The sequence below is a fragment of the Triturus cristatus genome, chromosome 8 (assembly GCF_964204655.1).
Source record: "Triturus cristatus chromosome 8, aTriCri1.1, whole genome shotgun sequence".
NCBI classification, from domain to species: domain Eukaryota; kingdom Metazoa; phylum Chordata; class Amphibia; order Caudata; family Salamandridae; genus Triturus; species Triturus cristatus.
In genome coordinates this window covers 319883154-319907106 of record NC_140591.1, presented here as the reverse complement: position 1 = coordinate 319907106, position 23953 = coordinate 319883154, and the positions used below count along the sequence as shown (strand labels likewise).

At 49.4% G+C, this 23953-nt stretch overlaps 1 protein-coding gene across 2 annotated transcripts in view; it reads left to right on the top strand.

Annotated features, from left to right (window-relative positions):
* Nucleotides 1-23953, top strand: part of MTMR6 (myotubularin related protein 6) — a 592867-nt gene that overhangs the window by 430491 nt on the left and 138423 nt on the right. For both annotated transcript variants that reach the window (XM_085621607.1, XM_085621606.1), the window contains 2 exons: nucleotides 9803-9937; nucleotides 22626-22758. In XM_085621607.1, the coding sequence (XP_085477733.1) occupies nucleotides 9803-9937; nucleotides 22626-22758 (268 nt within the window). The remainder of the gene's footprint in view (nucleotides 1-9802; nucleotides 9938-22625; nucleotides 22759-23953) is intronic.

Genomic DNA, 23953 nt, shown 5'->3' with positions numbered 1-23953 from the left:
GTGGTGCAAGTTCTCTTTCAGCCGTGGGGAGAGCATTGGTTAGATCTGTTCTGCGCGTTCGAATTTCCAAGGCGGCACTTGCTGGGCAACGCTTTTCGTCGCGAGTGGAGTTGTGGCCTGTTGTATGCCTTTCCGCCTATACCACTTCTGCCCAGAGTGCTGAAGAATACCTGGCGCGACCGGGCCCAAGTCCTCCTTGCGGCTCCGTATTGGGCACTAAGAGTCTGTTATCCCAAGCTGTTTAACATGGCCTTCGATCCTATGATCGAACTGCCTCTTGGAGAGGATCTTCTGTCGCAGCAACAGGGGACGGTCCTCCACCCAAACCTGTCCAGCCTCCACCTCCTTGCGTGGAGTTTGAGCGGCGGCAGTCGACATCTTTTGACCTGCCTCCTGAAGTCTGTGATGTAATCTTGGCAGTCAGGCGTCCCTCCACTAAGACGGTATACGCCTGCAGGTGGAACAAGTTTGTGTCATGGTGCACAGCAAAGGCTGTGGATCCCCTTTCTGCCCCTCTTTCTGAGGTTCCCTTGTTTCTTCTTACTTTAGCCCAGCAGTGCTCTGCTCTGGGCACTATCAAGGGCTATCTTTTGGCCATCTCTGCCTTCCTTCGGCTCCCAGATCAGCCAACTCTTTTCAAGTCCCCAGTGATAAATCACTTCTTGAAAGGCATTACTCACCTCTTTCCTCCTATTCCCTTTGTTATTCCTCAGTGGGACTTGAATCTAGTTCTAACCTATTTAATGTGTGCTCCCTTTGAGCCGCTTAACTGTCCTTTGAGGCTTCTGACACGTAAAACTGCTTTCCTGATAGCCATCACATCTGCCAGAAGAGTGAGTGAGCTCCAGGCTCTTTCCTCCAAGCCTCCTTCCCTCCAAGCCTCCTTTCCTATCTGTTCATCCGGACTAGGTAGTTCTCAGGACTCGTCCATCCTTCTTGCCTAAGGTTGTCCCTGCCTTTCACATCGGGCAGACCATCACTTTGCCCACCTTTTTTCCGCATCCTTCCAAAGAAGAAGAGAAGCTCCACTGTCTGGACCCAAAACGTGCGCTTTCGTTCTATCTGGATCGCACAAAACAGTTCCGGGTGGAAGACCAACTTTTTGTCGGCTACATGGGTGCCAAGAAAGGTCGGGCCGCACACAAGCAAACTATTTCTCGGTGGGTCGTTTTGTGTATCAAAACATGCTATTCTCTGGCTAAAAAGGAGCCTCCTTTGGGGCTACGTGCCCATTCCACCAGGGCAACGGCAGCCACTACTGCCTTAGGACGAGGAGTTCCTCTACATGACATCTGTCAGGCAGCCACGTGGGCGTCACTGCGCATGTTTACTAAGCACTACTGTCTGGACTGTCAAGTCCGGAGAGACGGCTTCTTTGGCTGTTCTGTTCTCCAGGACTTTCTGGTGTGATCTTGGTTCGCAGACGCAACACCAGGGTTGGTATTGCTGGGGTATCTATACTAAGGTAACGAATCTATAACTAACGTGTTTCTTTCAGATGAACAAGATCCTTACCTTCGGTAACGATATATCTGTGAGAAACATCAGTTAGTTATAGATTCCTTCCCGCCCCACCCATCCTCCCCGTTCTGCGAACTGATTTCTACGATTAATGTCATCCTTTCAGGGCCCTAGTTTTGTGCACCAGTTGTCAGTGTCTTGCATGGCTCTGCGTTTCTGGCGCGAAAAGTCGTGTACAGAACTGACGTCCGCGGGCGAGGGCAGCTTCTAAGTAGCTACAGCGACGTCATTTCGGCAACCACGACGCCAATGACGAACATTGAGCCGGCCGACGCCACCTTCCGACGTGCAGAGGTACTGCTGACGAAAAGCTTTCCTGATCCAGTCTGACTCCTGGGGTTGATTCTAAGGTAAGGAATCTATAATTAACTAATGTATCTGATAGAGACTACTAGCCGCAGATTCCTTCACGTAGAATTATCCCCAGGCGTGAGACTGGATCCGGAAACTTTTTTGCCACAGCATCCCTGCGCGCCGGGGGCGGGGCGACATCACGCACCTCCGCCCAGGCGTCGTCCGCGTACGTGACGTCAGCGAGGTCACATAAGACCCGCCCCGGCACGCCTACGTCAGTTTTTTCCTCTGATTCGATCCTTGCTACGGGTCTGTTTAGGGCCCCCTTTTTCTTCTGTTTCCTTTTGGTAAGGAACAGTGTGCAAATGCCTTCGGGCTTCAAAACTTGCACCTTTTGTGGGCGTCTTATGTCGGCACGGACCCTCAACTCATTTGTATGTGGTGTTTGGGGGAGGATCACGGCAATACAGATTGTGCGGCGTGCCAACAGTTGAAGCCGAAGTCGCGTCGGGAGCTCCCGATGAAACTTCTCTCGGCGCGTCTCTCCAGGTCGACGTCCTCCCCTCGGTCTGCTTCGGCGGACGGCTTCAGATATGGCCATGGTCGTCGTCCTCGCCCTTCTCCGATGTCACGTGAGCGTCGCTCCCTGGTGGGTAAGTGTTGCAGTTTGTCCCCGGGGCTGGTTTCTGGCCTCCCGGGGGCGTGGACTCTCCGCGGGTGATGCGGCCCCGCGTGTCATCCTATCCACCGTTTCCCAGTGTTGGGGCGTCGAGAGTCCAAATGGAGACATACGTGGCAGCTTTGCAGGCCGTGCTGGCGTCTCCTCCTCCTCCTTCCCCTCCTGGGGCTTCGGCGGATCCCTCGCCCTGCGCAGGGCCCTCTGCGGCGCCGACGGTGGCTCCGGCCCCTGCGCAGACTGGTTCGGATCCAGGCTTGGAGGATGTGGTGCTGTTGGGGTGCGGCTCCTGTGGGGCACCTCCTTTAGGCAACGGCATCTCTGCCTCACCGCAAACTCCCGCGGGGGTCCCTGTGGTGTCGCGGGAGGTCGTCGGGGCTCAGGTCGCATCCCCAAGCCCCTCTCGGTCCTTTGACAAGGTGGTCCTGTCTAAGGCCGAGGTGACGCCGCTATGGCGCCGGCAGCAGCTGGACCGTGCGGAGCCACAGGGGTCAGTGGACCCTTTCGTCCCGCTCTGGGTCGAGGTCAAGGGAGGACCCCTCGTCCCTCTCCGGGCCCCTCTCGTCCCTCCCCACAGGCTGCTTCCTCGTCGGAGGGCGCCGCCACATGGGTTGCTGAGCGATCTTCACCTCATTCTGGGCCGCGGCTGGCGGAGGGCTTTGTGCCACTCCCTAGGCCCGTCTTGTTCCCCCCATGCAGGGGGCTGCCTCGGCGGGGGTCGGGTCGGCATCATTCCGGTGCTGCCGCCGAGCCAGTACGGCTCCAGCTCTACTCCGTTCTCCGGTGCGGGGTGACTTGGAGGTACCTTGTCCGGTGACGCCGGATGGTGCCGACGTCCTGCCTCAAGCAGCGGACTCTACGGTTCCGCGCTGGAGTCGTACCGCGGATTCGTCTTCAGACGCTCCTTCTTCTCCGGAGGCAGGCTGCATATTGGTGCTGTCCTCCCCGGAGACTAGTCGCCGTGTGGGGTCTTTCTCACCGGCATCGAAGGGTGGCTCCCCGCCCTTCCTGAGGCTGAGGTGTTCGTCGGAAGAGCGGCAGGTCCCTCATTCTTCGGCTCCTTCTGACTTCCAGGTCTGGCCCTTGCCCGTCCCGCTTGGCCTCGGGGACGGCCGCCTTAGTTTGCAGCCGTCACCCACGGAGGAGCTGCTTTCTCCACCGCGGGGCCCTACGGAGGCGTCCTTTGCTCACACAGTGTCCACGGCTGTGGGCATCCTGCGCATGGGTGACCCAGTGGCTCACTTTCCGGTGGACCATCTATTGGAGGTCCTCCACCAGGGCTCTGGTGGGAGGGAAGTGTTACTTGCCTTTGAAGGTTCGCTCCTTTCTTCCTTGACGGGGGCTTGGAGGCGTCCTGCCTCTGGCGACCCAGTGCCTCAGCATCTTCTGCACCGGCACCGCCTGGCGCCGCGTGACCCGGCGTGTCTTTCCCTTCACCCCTCAGACGCCAGCCCCCTTTTGCGGATTGCTTTTCCCTCCCTGCCGCCACTCTTGACTCCGCCATCCCGAGAGGCCCGCTGGCTGGACTCTTGGGGGCGCAACATGTTCGCCTCGACCAGCGTGGCCCTGCGGGCCCTTAACACCTGTGCTGGCTAGGGCCTCCTCCTGTTTGTGGGACTCGGCTGAGTCTCTGGGATCTGCTGCGTCCCAGGAGTCTGGTCAGGTGGACTTACGGCATCATGCATTGGATGGCCGGGAGCTTGCGGCGTTTATTCTCCGCTCCGCTCTGGACATCTCAGAGGTGCTGGGCCGGGCCATGGCTTCTTCAGTCGCTCTCCGTCACCATGCTTGGCTTCGGGACGGAGTATTCCCTGAGAATATTCGGGAGCGACTCATCGACCTTCCGTTTGATGGCAGCCTGTTGTTCCATGTCCCGACCGACTCCGCCATCCAAAGGCTCTTGGCGGGGCTCCGTCCTCCTCCTCCGCCTCCTCCTCCTCCTCCTCCTCCGTCCCCTCCTCAGTGACTTCTGAGTTGGGTTGATTTTGGGCCTTATTAGGCCGGTTGTTCTGGCTGTGGAGTGTGTTTTCTGGCCGTTTCCGTCCTTCCTTTGGACTTTGGCTTTGTTGGCTGCTGGATGGCCCTTGTGTTGATTGTGTGTGGGTTCTGCATGAGTTGTTGCGCGGACTTGGCCCTGAGATTGGGCATTCTGCTTTGCTTGGGCTGCTTATCACGCCTTCAGCGGGGGTGTTTTTTTCTCCGTGGCTCTTTTGTTTTTCCTCTGCTGCAGAAGTTCTTCCAAAGGGGGTTCCCATATCTTGGAACTTAATGTACCCTATGTGGGGTAGTGGTAGCTGTCATATAGCTTGCGCTCTGCTAGAGGGTTCTGGTCGCCTTCGGGTGCCTGTTCTCCATGGCGTTTAGGTAGGTTGCTTTTGCTTCCTGAGGTCCTGTGCGGGGCCACTCGTAGTGGTCTACCCGGGCATCTCCTCCTCTCCCTGATCCTGTCCTGAGGTCTGGAATTATTGTGTTCTCCCTTGCCAGGCATCGCCTACTCGGCCTTCCTGGAGCCTCGGGCTGTTCTTCTTGCTTCTGGCGGCTTTGACTGCTGGTGCTGTTCTGGCTGGCAGGCTGCTCTCCATCTGGAGTGGGTTCGCCTTCTTTTCCCTCGTTTCCTTGGGCCCTCTAGGCTTCTTCTTCTTCCGCTTTTCCTGTTGTGGCATTGGGCAGAAGCTATGTTGCCTTGTGGGGGAGTGGGGTGCTTCGGCCTCTCCGTCCTTGCCCTTGGTTCCTCTGCTGTGAGTGTACAAGCCCATTCAGCCTTCTTTCCCTCCTACATCCACTTGGGGTCGGTGGGGTTCTTCTTGTGGGGGTTCCCTTGGCCTGGCAGGGGCGAGGTTCTAACTGGTCCACAGATCTGGTCCCCTGTGGGGCCCTCTGTTCTGCATTGGCTGGTGGGGTCCTTTCGCAGACCCTCCTTCCCAGGGGGTATGGCTAGGGTATCGATTCTACGTGCAGGAATCTGCGGCTAGTAGTCTCTATCAGATGTACGAGTTACTTACCTTTGGTAACGATGTATCTGGTAGAGACAATTCTAGCCGCAGATTCCTTCACGGCCTGCCCTTCCTCCCCTATTCTACGAGGACCCTTGGGGTTGGTCTTCGGTACTCGCCTCCCAGTGGGGGGCTGTGTCCTCCTGTGAGTGCCTTCCTTGTTCTTGACGGATGGCTCCGTCTGGGGGCGGTTCATTCCTCCTTTGGTCCTTTGGAGGATGGGGTTCCGGTACCCTGCTGCTCTGGCTGCTCCAGGTTTTGGGGTGATTGCTTTCTATCCCTGTCCTCCCTCCCCTCCGTTCCTTCCATTGCTATCCTCTGATTAAGGGTCATCTGGCCTTGTCTTGCCCTTTTCCCTTGTGGGCGGTTGCCCTCTAGGTTGGGGTGACTTGGAGGTTTGTTGTCCCTGTCTGTCTTGGGGACTGGTCCGATTCCTCGCTCGGGAGAGGGGGGGGGGGGGGTGGGGGGGGGGTGTTGGATTTTACTACGTGTGCCATGACTTTTACGCATGTTCTTTGCCTCCGGGGCACAGGGATGGGAGGTTCTCTTTGTGCTGGCATGGTGACTGCACAGGTTTCTGCTTGTTCTTCTCCTTTCTTATTTCCCTGGCCTTGGGTTCTGCGGTGTTGGCACTACTCTGGTGGTGGTGTTAGTCACTGTTTCTTTCTAATTTTTTCTGCTCTTCGCACACTGTTCCCATGCTTTCACAGTTTTTTATCTGGTGGTTCCGCGTTGTGGTGAGGAAAAGTTCTCCGAAGAAAACTGACGTAGGCGCGCCGTGGCGGGTCTTATGTGAACTCGCTGATGTCACGTACGTGGACAACGCCTGGGCGGAGTCGCGTGATGTCGCCCCGCCCCCGGCACGCAGGGATGCTGTGGCAAAAAAGTTTCCGGATCCAGTCTCACGCATGGGGATAATTCTATGTGAAGGAATATGCGACTAGAATCGTCTCTACCAGATACATCGTTACCGAAGGTAAGTAACTCTTACATCTTACAGAAATATTGTTACAGAACGTAGGTAACTAGTTCATCGGTTATAACCCACTTCCAAACAAGCGATATAGAACAGAAAAAGTCTGCATCATGACTCCTGTTTAAGCCCCATCTTCTTTATGATGTATAACTGAAGTAGAATCCCCTGTAAACAGTTTGATTTGCTGTTTCTCACCCTCGCATCTTTATCACCGTTGTCATCGACCCTCTTATTGTACTCCACCATGTTTGTTCCCTTTCTACAATTCTTTTAAGAGTTTTTTTTTTTGATAATCAACTTTGTTGATTTTTAGAAAACAAAGAAAAGTTAGCACTGACAGCACAGTATACAGTTTTGCATGTAGGACATAATGGGGGTATTGGTAGTGAAATAATACAGTAAGCACAATGATCAAGCACTTTACATGGCGAAAGGAATCAGTTTGTCGAAGGCAAGAGTCCATCCTCGCGGACCCCGCTAACCCATTTGATCTGTCCATTTACCCAACACTCTTTAGTACTTAGCTTGGCAACACCTGGCCTCAAATAAGGGTTTCTCTTGGGCGGCGCACCAGTCCACCCTTCGGCGCCATCTAGCTGATGTGGGGGGTGGGGGGGGGGCAGGGGATCAGGTTTCTTCCAGGCAATGGCAATATCCCATTTGGCCACCATGATGGCTGTCCCCAGGAATAGTTTGTCTGCACGGGACCCGTCTAGACCATCCATGACGCCCAGGAGGAGGCGCAAAGGGTTATGAGGTACATGCCAGCCCAAGATGTGTGTGAGTTCGGATTCTATTTTGTCGCAGTATTTTATGAGGCGGGGACAAGACCAGACCATATGGTAGAGGTCTGCTGGTTGGTGCCTGCAGCGCGTGCATTCAGACGAGGTGCGCAGCCCTGCTCTATGAGCGGGCCAGGTCCGCGTATAGTGCGATTTATATCCACGTGGTGGTTTTCCCATGCCCAGCCCTGAATCAGATCATCCGCACGGATGACACACCAGGGGTTCCATCGCCAGAGCGTAATAGAGCGGGGACTGCCCCTCCTCGTATCCATCTGGATTGGGAATGTCTCAGAGTGGGTTCCATTAATCAGCAATCTGGCTCCAGGGTTAGAATATAGGTCTCGAACGAAGCGCCAAAACAGTCGACCCATGCCCATTATTGTAAGCACCTCGTCAAGGTAAAGCCAGTCCACTGTATCTAAGGCCTTCTCGAAATCTACGAGAAGAAGCGTTAGATAGGGGGTGATTGCCTGACGGTTTGCAAGCGCCAGACGGAGGAGTCTTGGGCAGTGTCTGGTGGCATCAGCTGGCATGAAGCCACATTGATCCGAATGGATCAGTTTGGTAAGGAGCGGGCGCAAGAGCTGAGCTAAAACTGCGGCGTAGACTTTGATTTTGGTGTTAATTAGGGAGATAAGCCGGTAGTCGGCACAAGAAGATGAAGGCGGTTGGGTTTTAGGGATGACCACAATGGTGGCCGTCTCCGTCTCTGGAGGAAAGGCCCCGACTTCCGCCACGTGTTGGAACATAGCCGAGAGATAGGGGACCAGCTGCTCACGATAGGAGGCGTAATATTCTTGAGGGAATCCTCAGGACCTTGGGTCTTCCGGGACGCCAGCTGGGAGATCGCCGCACCTGTCTCCTCTGGGGTGAAGGGGAGGTCCAGACTAGCTGCTTCTGAGTGTGACAAGAAGGGAATGCAGACTTGCAGAGGGTTAAGGAAGTCTGCGAGAGTACCCTCCAGCCTGCATGCTGAATATAAAAAAGAGTAATAACCCGCAAAAGCCTGTGCAATCTCAATTGAGGTGCAGCAAATGGTTCCTGAGGAATTACGGATCTCCGGTATTATCCGATTTGCCAAGGGATATGAGGCCAGTCTGGTTAGGAGTCTCCCATTTTTTTCCCCCAGCTGTACCCACGAGCGACAGATGAGCACCACAGCAGTTTAGCTGATTCCAATGAGGTATGTTTGATCTCCTCACGTACGGCTGCAGTTGCCTCTCATGGGCCCCGTCCGGGGTTCTGGCCAGGTCCAATCAGAGCGCTTTCACTTCGAGAAGGGCCAAACGACTGTCTTGGGAATGCTGCTGCGCCCGAAGGTGGCTTTTGGCCACTCCCTGGATGGCAGCTTTACTAGCTTCCCAGAGGGTGCCTGGTGAAGACACTGAACCCAGATATGCGAGGAAGTATTGCTGAGGTTCCTCCCCTATAGTTTTGCGGAACTCCTTGTTCTGGAGGAACCAGGTGAACGTTTTTGAGTTATTATTGTTTGGTATGTCACAGTTTTTTCATAAAACATTGATTGCATCCCTGACACTATTTTGTCATACCTGTTACTCCTTTTATGAAGCTGTTAGTTACTTCTCATGCCTTTGCATGACTTTCTGAAGTCTCCCAGTTTATTCAGCCAATTCTAGTGGCCTATGCTGATCACAGCTACTCCTATTCTACGTTCTCATGCATAACTATTTAACATCAGCATTCAGATTGAGCCGACACACCTTCCTCACACTGCAGATTCAGACATCTGCTGTCTGTGGACCATCTTGACTCTGTTGCTTTTTCCCTGAAATTAAATTGAGTACAGTTCTGTTTTGGGACTTTCGGGCACTCTTTTGGGAATTTCAGGCACTCTTTAGTGTATTCTTTGGTACCCTCCAGCTGACATGCATTGATTCCTAGTATCTGACATTTGTTTGGAACATTTGCATTACCTGTATTGTTTTTAATGCTCTGTTTTTGTCTGTAAATTAAGATTATCATTGACAAAAATACATTGGGTAAGCAAAGTGTACTGCAGAGAATTTACTTCCTGGCTTGTAGCTCATAATAAGGTTTCTTGGAATGCTTGAACGTGATGTATGGTCCCCAATAGCTTGGGTCTCTCCACCACTAAATAATCATCTCTTTTACTTTCAGAGCGAGATATTTCTGACTCCACACATTCTATTTTAACCACCAAAATGAGTTGCTTCTAATAGTGTAACCGCTAAATACTTATGTCCACATTACAGGGTTGGCGTAAAATTCGATTTGACCAGTACTTTGAGTTACCAGCCAGATAACACTGTGCAAAAAAACGTGCACCTTCAGGTTTATTCCCTGGCACATTCCACCTAGTAGAAGAAAGAAAAATGTATCATAGGAAAGTTCTCACAATGAGGTGTAAATATGCAGAATGTGATGCCCCAACATTGATTTACCACATTTGTGTGACCAGCAGCATCTTAACTAAAGTGTCTATGCATCTATAAATGCAGCAAAACATGCAGCTGTAATTCTATCCTTTCTTGTGAATATTTTTCTTTAATTATATTTTTCTATTTGTGTTTTGCAGGCTGCAATTTGTCGATGTAGTCAGCCTCTGTCCGGTTTCAGTGCCAGGTGTTTAGAGGATGAAAACATGCTGCAGGCAATCAGTAAAGCCAATCCTGTCAACCGCTACATGTATGTCATGGACACCAGGCCCAAAGTAGGTATAGACAGAACTTATCTATTTCTGGAAAAAGTGTGTCGTATTATTATGTTCATTCAGTAAGCAGAAGTGCTTTCGTGAAAAGGCGTAGTTTGGCATTTGAAAAAGCTTGCTTTAAGTTGACAGTAATAGATTAACTAAATGTAGCTTTTCACAATAAAATAGTAGCACAGTGTTTTGGCACAACTCAGCCTAAAAACATGTAGTTGTTTCAAGATCATTCGTCAATGACCCACAAGCGACATGAAACGTAAGTAGAGTCTAGATGATGCAGAGTCTTGCGAGATGGCATTCTTTGAATTAACCAAACAGTTTTCTGTATTTTGCTTTCCCGTTTCCAGTTTGAGACCCCATGGTTGCTACATTTGATTTAGCACTGTGACTGCTTCAGGTTTCAAAAAGAATTATCAGCAGAATACGAATCCAGCCAAAGCAGTCGGCCACATGACTCTGATATAGTCATAGAGACTACAGGGCCGCTGTTGTGTGGTGCCTAGGTAGGCGGAAAATAAACTCTCACAATGTTTAGAGGAGAGTGCATTTACTTATGAGTGACCCAGAGATTATTCTACCTCGCTATCAGTGTAGACCACCCTGCTCGTCTTTAGTGTTTAGGCCTGGTTCAATAAAAAAAAATAATAATTAGATGTGTTACCTCTCTCTGTTTGGCCTCAGGTTGCTTCCCCAACTTCCATGTCTCTACCTTTCTTTTTATGTTAAATAGATTCCTGCATCAGATTATTTGTGTTGCTTGTGGCAAAAGAACCTTTTTTGGCATTCCTGCTGCCATCTTAATGAAACTCTTTCCTTGGTATCATGGTTTCAAGACAGCTACATTTCACGTTCTTCAGAGCAACAACTCTGCCTCCATTAAAATCTTTAAACACAGTTTGATGTCTTCTCTCACCTACTGCTGGAAGATATACTATTGGGCAGGCTCCTCCTTGGCATTGTGGCAGCTGATTTCCTTCCTATGCTGCTGGGTGCCAGGCTTTGCTTGGAGCTGAGCCGATTCAGCCTTGCATGGTCAGTGCTGACAGGCCACTCACTGCTGGTACATAGATGCATTATTTGGTAACATCCTGAATCCTAATCCTGTAATTCTAATGACCCTTTTTACTCTATTTTGGGTATCACATTGGGAACTATAGTCAATTGTAATTATTTTTTCTATACCTTTCCCAAAGTAATATGGAGGAAGACCTTCTTCCTGTTCTGAGGTTTAGGTTTATTGGTCAACCCTGCATATATAAGGAGAATGTCTTTTCATCAGGTTGCGTCAAAACTTTGCTTGCCTAGGCTTATTGCTCATTACAATGAACAGGCAGTTCCTGGATCTCCAGCTCTGTTCTTGGAACCTCCATTTGCTTTCTGATCTTCAAAATGTACAGGCTCTGAACTCTTGCTCTGCCAGTCTAAATGGAGGTTTGTTCTGCCTGTAGTTTCTTCTCTTCTATGAAACTGAAGGTTTTTGCACTCTGCTCTCTTGATTGAATAGTTGCGTTATCCTAAGCTAATAAAATGTCTCTGAAGTAACCAGGTTACCACTGTTTTCTAGAAAACATATTTTTAGAACCATTCATGTCGTTGGGTTTCCTGCTACTCACTGTTTTGTGTGTGACTTCATATGGTACATGCCAAAGATTTAAGTCACATCTGAAGTATCAGAACTGTTCTGAACACCAATTTAATTCAAAACTTGATAGTCCAGGCGATGTAGTCGATGTTCTTTCTTTATTTCAGAGCTTCATATGTATCCGTTGAAAACACAACACAAAATTGTAGTCAACACGTGTTTCGTCTTATGGTAACTCAACTGATGACTTCATCAGGGCCTAACAGAATTAATCTTTGGGTATATACTAGTGTGTATCCTTTGTTACTAAGTGCAGGATATCTGGTAGCCACCATATGTTGTTCTCGAAACTCAGCCTTTTGTTCATGCCAATATCTGCGATCCAATTCCAAATACATAAATCACTTCTTAATATATTTCTCTAGTGAATCGACAAAGTGTGTCCCATCCATTTGTGCTACTAATACAATATTTTTTCTTCACCCGAAAGCTCTGACTTTGCTGGCGTACTGTTCAACTCCTCGAATTGTAATGTACTAGCTGTTGAGCATCTGAAGGTGAGACAGCAACAGGCTGACCTGCATCTGGAGTGTAGGGCGAGGAGGTGCCCCTGGAGGTGAAGAGGCCTGGGCTGCTGCCATAAAACAATTGTCCCATCTCCTGCTGAGTAATTGAGAATCCAGACCCCCACTAATCAAAGGAAGAAGATGTCACTGGCAGGGAGGCACCCAGAACTGGTTTGAACAGGGGTCAGTGTCCCCCTGAGCACAAAGACTTCTGATGGATACATCTGCCAGTGGATTCCTCACCTTGTGAATATCCCCTGCGCCAGCAACATTCGGAAACTTTTGTAGCAGTCCACGCCAATGAGGTCGAAGACTACGTCACAGAGACACAGCTCCGCTCGCGACTCCGCTGACGTCACCGGCTCCATAAGAAGACCTCGTCGGCGTGATGACGTCAGTTCCCTTTTTTCCGCGCCGTCGACGCCAACGGATTTCGGCAATCGCTGTTGGTAGCTTCATCGTTACTTTGTGTTTCTTCTGGGTTTCTCTGTTTCTCTTTCGAAAAAGATGTCGACAAAGGAATCGGGCTTCAAGCCCTGTCGTGAATGTGGCAAACACATGTCGATCACGGATCCACATGACGACTGTGTCTGGTGTTTATCTTCTGACCATGATGTGGATGGTTGTTCTTGCTGTCGCAAGATGAGCTCCAAGGCTCTAAAAGAAAGGGAGGCGAAACTCTTCATCGCTAGGATGAAAAAGGAGAAGAGAGGAAGAAGGAAGTCGAGGTCGAGGTCACGATCGAGGTCGGCGTCGCAGTCGACTTCGGGGCATGCTTCACGATCCAAGAAGCACAAGAAGAAGAGGAGGCATTCTTCTCGACATCACTCTGACAAGAGTTCGGCTCCGAAGTCGAAGTCACCAACTCGACGCCGAAAGGACTCTTATGTCTCCTTCACCCGTTCCGGATTCACCTCCTTCACCCGTTCCGGATTCGCCTCCTGGTCCTTCTTCTCCAGTGGCTTCACCGGCTCCAGCTACATCTCCGCCTCCAGTTCAATCTCCGACGCCGGTTCCGTCTCCGGCTCCGGTTTCATCTCCGGCTCTGTCCCCGGTTGAGGAACTTCAAGTACCGGGTCAGCCTGCGACGCAGCTTATTCCACCGTCGGCGCCGGTTGGTCCAAGTCCGGTGATGCCTGACTAGTACCCTGCGTTCCCTTGACCAGGTCAGGACTCCTCGCATTATTTAAATGCTATGTACGGGGTATTCTCGAGAGTCATGTACACCACTGGTGCACCTGCGGGTCCGATGGGTCCAATGGCCTTCAATTTGGGGGTGCCGCAAGTCTATCCGCAGGCCCCTTTTATGCCATTTTTTCCGGCGACGCCATCTTGGTATCTACCGGCGCCGAGGACGTCAGCGCCACTTCCTTCTTCACTGGCGCCGGCTCGACCTCGTTCGACGCCGGCTGCTCCTGCGGATCCACGTTCTACGCCGTCGGATTTGAACACGGCGCCACCAACGCCGCTTGTACGGATTCCGTCCAGAAGGGAAGCTCAGAGAGTGATTGATGAGCGAAGGTACCTTCTGGAAGAAGCAGAAGAAGGAGAGCTGGTGGAGTCTGACGAGGTGTTTGAGGAGCTTAAAGAGGCTAGTGGATTGGATTTGTCTCCTGAGTGGGAAATTACTCCACCTTCCGATAATCCCTCGAAGGATGTGGCTCCATATCATGCAGTCATCAGGAAGGCTGCAGAACTGTTGGATCTTCAGTTGCCAACTACTGAGTTCAAATCAAATATTCTGACTGAAGTATTGCATTCTCCCACTGCAGTTTCAGAGCCGTTGTTGCCTTTTAATGAGGCCATTATTGACCCTGTGTTGGAGGTGTGGCGTAAGCCTTTTTCTGCTCCCGCAGTCTCTAAAACGGTTGCTAGGAGGTATCTGGCGGCTCCAGGGGACCCTGAGTTCTTAACATCGCATCCATCGCCTGAGAGCCTGGTGGTTCAGGCGGCTTGTTCAGGAAAGTCCAAGGGTGTTTTTCCTCAGGTTCCAGGTGACAGAGAGGCTAAAAAGTTAGATCATTCGGCCAAAAAGGTTTTTTCATCGGCCAGCATGGCACTTAAATCAACAAATGCCACCTGCCTTTTGGGACGCTATATTCATGCGCTCATGGACTCTGCGAAGAAGTTGGCACCAAAACTTTCTGAGGAGGATAGGGTTGGCTTTAATGAGGTCTTGACCGATGCCCAGGCAGCAGCACGTCAGGTGATTCAGAGTGGGCTGGACACGGCGGATTCAGTGGCAAGAGTCATGGGGTCTTCTGTTGCCACCAGGAGGGGTGCGTGGCTGAAGTCTTCTGAGTTTTCCCCGGATGTTCAGTCAACACTGTTGGACTTGCCATTTGATGGATCTGGATTATTTGGCAAAAAGGCAGATGCTGCTCTTGAACGTTTTAAGGAAAGCAAGGCTACGGCTAATTCTTTGGGCCTTCAATCCCAGTCAAGGGGGTCATTTAAAAGATACAGAGGTTTCGGAAGGACAACCTTTCGTTCCTACAGGCAGACCCAACAGCAGCAGCAGCAGCAGCAGCAGCAAGGCTCTTTGTCTAAAGGATACAGAGGTAGAATCAGGGGTCGCTCATGTGGCCGTCAACTCTCCTCCTCTTCCGCCCCTCCTTCCACCGCAAAGCAGCCCTAGATCCACCATTCTGGACCATATTGGTCCTGTGGGGGGCTGGCTTACCCATTTTCTACAAGATTGGGAGTCTGTAACTACAGATCTTTGGGTTCTAGATCTTGTAGAAAATGGGTATGCCCTTCCCTTTTGGGAATTCCCTCCAAATTACCCTCCTTGTCAAGGGGCTTGCTCAGAGAACCACCGTCTTCTCCTACAGGAGGAAGTCCTGAAGTTGTTTCAGAAAGGTGCGATAGAGGTGGTTCCAGAGCAGGAGAGGAGTCAGGGATGCTACTCCCGGTATTTCCTGATTCCGAAGAGGGACGGCAGATTGCGTCCAATATTGGACCTCAGAATCTTGAATCTTTTTCTAAAGCAAGAGAAGTTCAAGATGCTCACCCTTGCTCAGGTTCTTCAAGCGCTGAATCAGGAGGACTGGATGGTGTCGATCGAATTGCAGGATGCGTATTTTCACATCCCCATCCTGAAGTTGCACAGGAAGTATCTCCGGTTTACGGTAGGGTCGCAACATTATCAGTTTGCGGTCCTTCCGTTTGGTCTTACTACTGCACCCCGGGTCTTCACGAAGGTGATGGCAGTGGTGGCAGCCAATCTCAGAAGGTCGGCGATCTCAGTTTTCCCCTATCTGGACGACTGGCTGATCAAAGCGGGGTCGCCAGAGAAGGTGCTGCGTCATCTGCAGGATACAACTCAGCTGTTGTACAAATTGTGTTTCTCGATAAATGTGCGCAAATCTCACCTGGTGCCCTGTCAGCGCAACCTGTTCATAGGTGCGGTACTGGACACTACTGTGTGTCGAGCATTCCCTCCTCCTCAAAGGATTCTCGACATACAGGAAATGATTCCTTTGTTTTACAATGGAGCGGTCGTTCCAGTTCTGAAGGTCCTTCGCCTGCTCGGTCTGTTTGCTTCCTGCATTCTGTTGGTCAACCATGCACGCTGGCACATGAAGGCGCTCCAGTGGTGCCTCCGCAGGCAGTGGTATCAGCACAAAGGAGATCTCAGGGAGTCTGTGAGGATCTCCAGAGAAGCTGCGGCGGATCTGTCTTGGTGGAGCGTGGAGGGCAATCTGTCTCAAGGAAAGCCCTTTCATCTACCTCCATCGGTGGCCACAGTGATTACGGATGCATCCACTTTAGGGTGGGGTGCTCATCTGGGGGATCTGGAGATCAAGGGTCTTTGGCTTCACATCAATCTTCTGGAATTGCGGGCGATTCGTTTAGCACTCAAGGCCTTCCTCCCTTCACTTCGCTGTCAGTCTGTTCAAGTCCTGACGGACAACACTACCGCGATGTGGTATGTCAACAAGCAGGGAGCAGTGGGGTCTCTTTGTCTCTGCAGAGAGGCCTTGCGTCTATGGTCCTGGGCTCAGGATCATCAGATTTGTCTGATGGCAAATCATCTGGCCGGGGTGCTGAACGTGCGTGCAGACAGTCTCAGTCGGCAGTTCTCCGCCGACCACGAGTGGAGGCTCCATCCGGAGGTGGTTCGTCACGTCTTTCGAATGTGGGGAACTCCTCGGGTGGACCTGTTCGCCACTCACGAGAATGCTCTCTGCCTGTTATTCTGCAGTCTCCAGTATCCGATGCAGGGGGCGTTGGGGGACGCGTTTCAGTTGAGTTGGAGCTCACGACTCCTTTACGCGTTTCCTCCCATACCCTTGATTCCTCGGGTTCTGAGGAAGATTCGTCAAGACTGGGCCCAAGTTATATTGATCGCCCCGGATTGGCCAAGAAGGGTGTGGTACACAGATCTTCTCCACCTCTCCTCGTGCCCTCCGCTCCGTCTCCCTCTGAGGGCAGACCTCCTCTCGCAATCGGAGGGGCAGGTTCTACACCCCCACCTCCAGAGCTTACACCTTCATGCCTGGAGATTGAACTCTTTTTCTCTCCCTTCTGATGTGGTAGATGTAATTTTGTCTGCCAGACGTCATTCCACCAAATCTATCTATTCCTATAGGTGGTCTAAATTTGTTCTCTGGTGTGGAGAGAAGTCAATTGATCCTTTGAAGGCTCGTTTATCTGACATTCTGCAGTTTGCCCTTTCTCTTGCTCAGCAAGGCTTTGCTGTGGCCACTGTAAAGGGATACTTAACGGCTTTGTCGGCTTTCCTTTGCTTGCCGGATCAGCCGTCATTATTCAAATCACCTATTGTTCTTCGTTTTCTTAAGGGCCTCACAAACAGGTTTCCTCCTACTCCCTTTATTGTGCCTCAATGGGACTTAAACCTTGTCTTGACTTATCTTATGGGTTCTCCCTTCTAGCCCTTACACAAGTGTCCCTTGAGACTGTTGTCTTTTAAGACGGTTTTTCTCATTGCAATCACCTCGGCAAGGAGGGTAAGTGAGCTTCAAGCTCCAAGTTCAAAATCCCCGTTCTTGACCATTCATGCTGAAAGAATGGTACTCAGGACCAGGGCTGCATTTCTGCCTAAGGTGGTAACTCCCTTCCTTCTGGGGCAGTCCATTACCCTTCCTACCTTCTATCCTCCCCCTGACCCTTCCAAGGAGGAGGAGAGACTTCACCGCTTGGACCCTAAGAGGGCGGTGAGCTTCTATCTGGACAGGACTAAAGACTTCAGAGTTGATGACCAGCTCTTCGTGGGCTTTGTTGGCTACAGGAAAGGTCGAGCGGTGCACAAGTGCACCCTTTCCAGATGGATTGTCTTGTGCATCAAGATATGCTACTCTTTGGCTGGTAAGGAACCTCCAGAGGGTTTAAGGGCTCATTCCACTAGAGCAAAGTCTTCCACTTCTGCTTTGTCTAGGGGCGTTCCTGTGGAGGACATTTGTAGGGCGACAACTTGGGCCTCCCTCCACACCTTCGCAAAACATTATTGCTTGGACACCGAGGTGAGGAGGGACGGACACTTTGCTCGTTCCGTCCTTCAGGACTTTCTGGTATAGAAGGGTGGACACCCTCCTCCGGGAGTGGGGACTGCTGTGGGAATCTATTCCCAAGGTGAGGAATCCACTGGAAGATGTATCCATCAGAAGAACAAGTTACTTACCTTCGGTAACGCTTTTTCTGGTGGATACAGTATCTGCCTGTGGATTCCTCACCGACCCACCCGCCTCCCCGTTGACCATCCTTCTATACCTGCAATTCTATTAATGGTGTTTCAAAATGTGTTTTGTTACTGTCAAAGGCATTGTGTTATTTCTTTTGCCTTTCTACTTATTCTCCACACTGTGTGTGTTGCTTTGTATATTATGTACTGTGTATACTGTGTATATATTGCTGTCAGTCCGTCCGTGTGCCTCGAAGGCACGGAAAAAAGAGCAGAACTGACGTCATCATGCCGACGAGGTCTTCTTATGGAGCCGGTGACGTCAGCGGAGTCGCGAGCGGAGCCGTGTCTCTGTGACGTCGTCTTCGACCTCATCGGCGTGGACTGCTACAAAAGATTCCGAATGTTGCTGGCGCAGGAGATATTCACAAGGTGAGGAATCCACAGGCAGATACTGTATCCACCAGAAAAAGCGTTACCGAAGGTAAGTAACTTGTTCTTCAAAGCCATTGAGGGGTATAACTATGAGAGCTGAAGCCCCTGAACGTTGGAGAATGGCTTGATCAAGATTGAACAAGACTGTAGCTACTTCGTGGTCAAGAGGAACCTTTGCCAAGGAAGAAACAACTGAAGAGACTAAAGGAAAGGACTGACCCTTGCTGTGTGTTCTAGAGCTGGCCTGCAGTTTGCTGTTTTAACCAAGGAAAGGGTAAAGGGACTTTGCTGTGTGCCCCTGCTTTAAATGACTTTGCTGTGCTGTGTCCTGAAGTAACTTATCCCCAAGAGCCCGAGGTGAGCTGGCTCCCTGTTGCAGAAACTCAGGAACACAAATGTTTCCAGGAGAGTCTCAGCGGCGCTGTGTGCTTGTTGCAGCCTGAGACCAAAAGAAACAAATGGGGAGTGGAGAGGTACTGCTCAGCACGAGCAGTGGATACACCCTCCCAAAGTCAAGTTAGTAAGCATAGGGACCCACCCTCAGATACATATGTACGCTAAATCCTCCCAGATTAAGTATGCATTCCTAGAGTGGTGGAAAGTGCACACATGTTGTTTAAATACTCCTCACACACCAAAAGGACCCTTGGTGTCATGCTTCATCATAGGGGTCTTCCCGCCCCTCCACTGGACGGGGCGTGCTACGACCTACGTCTACATGGGAGCATTGTTGTTGTGAGACGACTATGTGTCGTGTAGGAGTGTGAGTGGAAGGGTCAGGAGTGAATAGGAAAGTGAATTAAAAAATACCTGGCTCATTGGTCAAAAACCTTTAATATACCTTAGAGCTGGTATTATTAAAAAGTGGGGAAGGAGGTGTATGTGCCTCAACGAGCTGTGCCTCCTATGTCTGCCTTGAAGCACCCCCCTCCCCCCCCCCCCCACCCCCTTAAGCTTCTTCTTCAGGACCATAAGGATCCCTTCCTATACTCACAATTATTATTGTGGTGCACAATCTATTAATCTATTAGTCCTAATGGTGATATATGTCAAGTGTAAAGAGTGTAGTGCAAGTGAATTCACTGCACTAAGTCATGATGCCTCAATAGGTCATTGTAGTCGTTAACCTGCAAAGACAGAATGGCGTACTTTACAAGCCATATACTTCGTCCACTGTGAGCAACGGTGACCTGCAAAAAATGTGTGACATTAGACTCTTTAACATTAGTTTTAGGGAAGAAATGGTGGTGGTGTGTCCTGGTGTTGAAATAAACAAAGGACAATAACAGAGACAAACACACACAGAACATAAAGCACACACTCTATTCCAAAGGACTAAATCTAATCAGCCCATAAAGAATACAAAATAACAGCCCATATTGTTGAGCTGTAGAGATGTTAAGGAAAAGGAAACAACCTACTTGACAGTTGTAGGGATAATGCACTATGAGCCTTGAACAGGTGGAAGGGGTGCCTGTATATGCAATCTAGGAGAAAAAATAGGTATTTCACAAAAAAGGGGGGATGTCGAGTAGTTCTAGGCGACATCCTCGTAGTACCGAAGTTCATCCCGGCTATGCCGTACTTACTGCTCCTGGGACACTGCTCCGCCTCGTGTGGCCTCCCCGTGGCTCCGCTGGATAGCTGAACCATGTCAAAAAGGGGCTTTAAATAGGACAGCTAATTGAGGTTTCCACCATAATTAACGTGGCGAGTGTCTCGCTGGTTTGCAGCACCTGTGTATGCAGCCTGAGACCCTCATAAGGTGTACCCTGTCATCGTGGGCACCTGGAGTCCAAGCAAGGATCAGCGACACTGTGTGCGTGTGCTTTGTGCTGCCTGAACCCGTTGTGAGGATTGTCCAGTTATTGTGTGCACCGGAATCCAAGTGAGTCTCATCGACGCTGTGTGCGTGTGCAGCGTGAGACCTTTGTGAGGATTGCCTTGTTAACATGCATACCCGGAATCCAAGTGAGTCTCATCGATGCTGTGTGCTTTGCACAGCATGAGACCTTCGTGAGGATTGCTTTGTTATCGTACACCCGGAATCCAAGTGAGTCTCATCGATGCTGTGTGCGTGTGCTTTTTGCAGCATGAGACCTTCGTGAGGATTGCCTTGTGAACGTGTACCCGGAGTTAAAGTGAGTCTCAGCGACGCTGTGCGCGTTATCTTCGTGCAGCCTGAGACCTTCGTGTGGAGTGCCCAATGATCCTGCTCCCGAAGCGCAAGGGAGTCTCAGCGACGCTGTGTGCATGTGCCCTGTGGCAGCCTGAGCTCTTTGTAGAAGTAGCGGCCCGGACCGGCAGCCCCAGAGGAGCTGAGCCGCCGGCACGAGCCTGCCGTTGCCAATTCACAAAGATTGCATCGGAGGCCCAAGTCGCTGGACGAGGAGAGGAGAGTGGGTTTGCGCCCCCCAGGTAACGTGTGTTGACTCCTGGGGTGGAGTGCGGGCTCGGAGGGAGACGCTCTCGGCCTCTCTCTCATTCCGGCACATTGAGCCTGTGCTTCGGCTCATATCGTGGCCCGTATTGCCATGGGAGTGGCAGTGTGGAGCTGCACTTTTTGTTACACCATACCCGTGTTGGGGGCAACTGTTGACAAATGCTGATTGCAAGTCTGAAGGAGTGGCGGAGAGACCGCCTAAGGCACCGTGTTTGGTGCCGGAGTGTATTACACATTATCTTATTTCTTCATAACGAAGTACCGGATTGTCGTATTACACATTGCATCATTTCTGCATAACGGAGTACCTGGTTAGAGTATTGCGCATTGCATTATTCCTTCATAGCGAACTACCTGATTGTCATATGACGCATTGCATTGTTTCTGCATAATGAACTACCTGATTAGCGTATTACGCATTGCATTTTCCTGCATGAAGAACTACCTGATTAGTGTATTATGCATTGCCTTATTTCTGCATAACGACGTACCTGGCGGTTGTATTACGCATTGCATTATTCTTACATTGCAAAGTGCCTGATTGCTGCGTTACGCATCGCATTATTCTTACATTGTAAAGTGCCTGATTGCTATGTTAGGCTTTGCATTATTCTTACATTGCAAAGTACCTGATTGCTGCGTTACGCATTGCATTATTCTTACATTGCAAAGTGCCTGATTGTTGTATTACGCCTCACTATTGTTACATTGCAAAAGTGCCTGATTCTAGCATTACATACTGCATAACATGGTATTAGGATTACAGTGGAATGTTTAGAAGCGCTCATTAATATCGCCAGAACTGACAAGGGCTGGCTGGCCTAACAACCGGCCAGGAGAAATAGTACACATACTCATATGTTGGATTTATATTGTGTGGTCTTATCGTATATCTTTTTATATAAAATGTATACTCGTTTTAGAAAACTCATGCGGAGTCTATTTGTGGAGTCATCATTGGGTTGCTGTGAGCGTGGTTGCAAATACTTTACACTTTTGCCTTGAAGATAAGCCTGGCTGCTCGTGCCAAGCTACCATGGGGGTGAGTGGGGGCTATCTCAGAAGGTGATTTTCCTTTCCCTGACGTGGAATCGCGGGTTCCTATTTGGCCTGAGATACCTACCTTAGCCAACCAGGGATCCCGGGTCTAACATAATGTAATTTAGTAGAATAATTCAGTTAATGCACAGATCTTTTTCAACCTGCTGGTCCTTTCTATGGACCCTACAAAATAAACTCAGAGTTCATCTCTGTATCAAGTATATTGGGTGCTAGTTAATCATAAATACTTGAGAATCACATGGACACTTTAGCTGTGGCATTGAGTCATATATTATAGCTATTATTATTTAAGTTTTAATGCACTCTTATGCGAACATTAATGGCTGATGATTGTACTTGTCCACCATTGCACAGAATTATGGAATTGAGTCAAAGACGCAAGAGGAGTTATTGAGGTAAAAAACCAACTAAGAGGCATCTATTCTCACCTAAATATTGGCAGTAAGGCTTTTGAGCCTCATAGCCTCTACAGTTACTCTTGTTTTGTCTGCTGTAGAAGGCATAAAATACAAATAAAGAACAAAAGTGATGCTTAACTTCAATATGTCTCATTAATCTGAGCCAATTCTAAGCATTCCCTAAAGGGTGTCAGTAGAGAAGTTAGGGGTTGGTGATATGACCATGCTGTTTCTGGAAGCCATATCTCTCACATCTCTTTGTAACATACCCTGAATACAAGGTGAGCTCATGTCCTGCACCAAGATTGCTATTTTAATGGGTTTGCTATTTCACACTACGCATAGCTACCTTCTTCTCATTTAAAGGTATCATTCCTATGATTCATGCACTATGTCTGATTTTTGTTAACTTTGCGGGCTTGGTGATGTTAAATTTTGCATTGTCTGATAAGGTAATAATAGTGTTTTATACATTATCGCAGATGACAGTGCTCTTGAAACCTACTTATTTATGAAATGTGGGATTTTAAATGAAGATCATGATGTGTTCTCTTTTTTTAGTTGAATGCTATGGCCAACAGAGCGGCTGGAAAAGGCTATGAGAATGAGGACAACTACTCAAATATCCGCTTCCAGTTTGTAGGAATTGAAAACATTCATGTGATGCGATCCAGTCTGCAAAAACTCCTTGAAGGTATGTTTCTGCCATCATGTTTTGATTATCCTTGTTATGCAAATGCTGAACACCCATGAGCAAGTTAAGAGGAATGGGTGGCTTTGAACACTTTTGTCGGTGTTAGAGGTCTAATGACGTAATTTCTTGTGATCTTTTTTATTTTAATTGTTTTTATTGTTATTTACCAGTGCAGCCAGTAAGAACATAACAGCATTGTCAGTTGAGTCGAATAAAAGGACATATAAGGAAAGCAATATGGGGAGGGGCAGCCAGATACAAGAGGACATGACCACATATGCATGATCCAGTGCAAACAACATGCGTTAGCAATTGCGGACACAATACAGCCAAGTGTTCCAAACACAGCATGAGGGGTGTCAATAGTGAGGCCATGGATTACATTGAGAGGCTCCTTCGTTGTGGGGCAAGTAAATATTTTGGATGACTAAGTTCTCACTCCCTAGTCTATGAGGTAAATGATTGAATCTAAGTTCATGAGATCTTAGTAGTTCGCCACTTTGTCGTGGCATTACAAACCTGTTTCAAAGTATTGTCAACCTGTCCTAACATTGTATTGATATAAGTCGTTTTGAGAAATCACAAGTCTAGGAGAGCTAACATGATACTAGAATGCGGTGTATTGGTTCCAAGTTAATGAAATTTACTTCTAGTTAATGAAAATTAGCACTGTTTCTTTTCTTTCTTTGAGCCAGGTTTTTAGACTTCACTGCACATTGTACAGAGTAGAAGTGTTTCAGGCTGGCAAATATTTGTTAACTTGAGTAAAATCTTTTAACAAAAGTTGTGACTCCATGGGTGCAAAGTTTAACCTTATTGAAGAGCTACCTTGAAAAACTTGTGTAGCCTTGGTGTGCGTTTCCTTTTCCGAACCTTGGGAATAGGTAGCTTTTACAGATAGCTGTCTATTTTAAGGCACACAAAGGAATGTCTATTCTACTCCACATTAGGTGCTGTTTGTTGTTTGAGGCGTTTGATATATTGCTAACGTGTCCTTTGTCTGCTTCATAGTGTTTTGAATTACTGTAAGCATGCATAAATGCTAAAAACAAAGCAGGATTTGGAAGTCACAGTAAACAGAATGAGCATTGCTTAGCAAGTATGCATGAGACAATAATGCTTCTGTGCACAATGTTCTGTTATTTACGGATTGTTAGTGTTGCCTGTCCACATTAAGTGCAGGGCTACAAGGCAT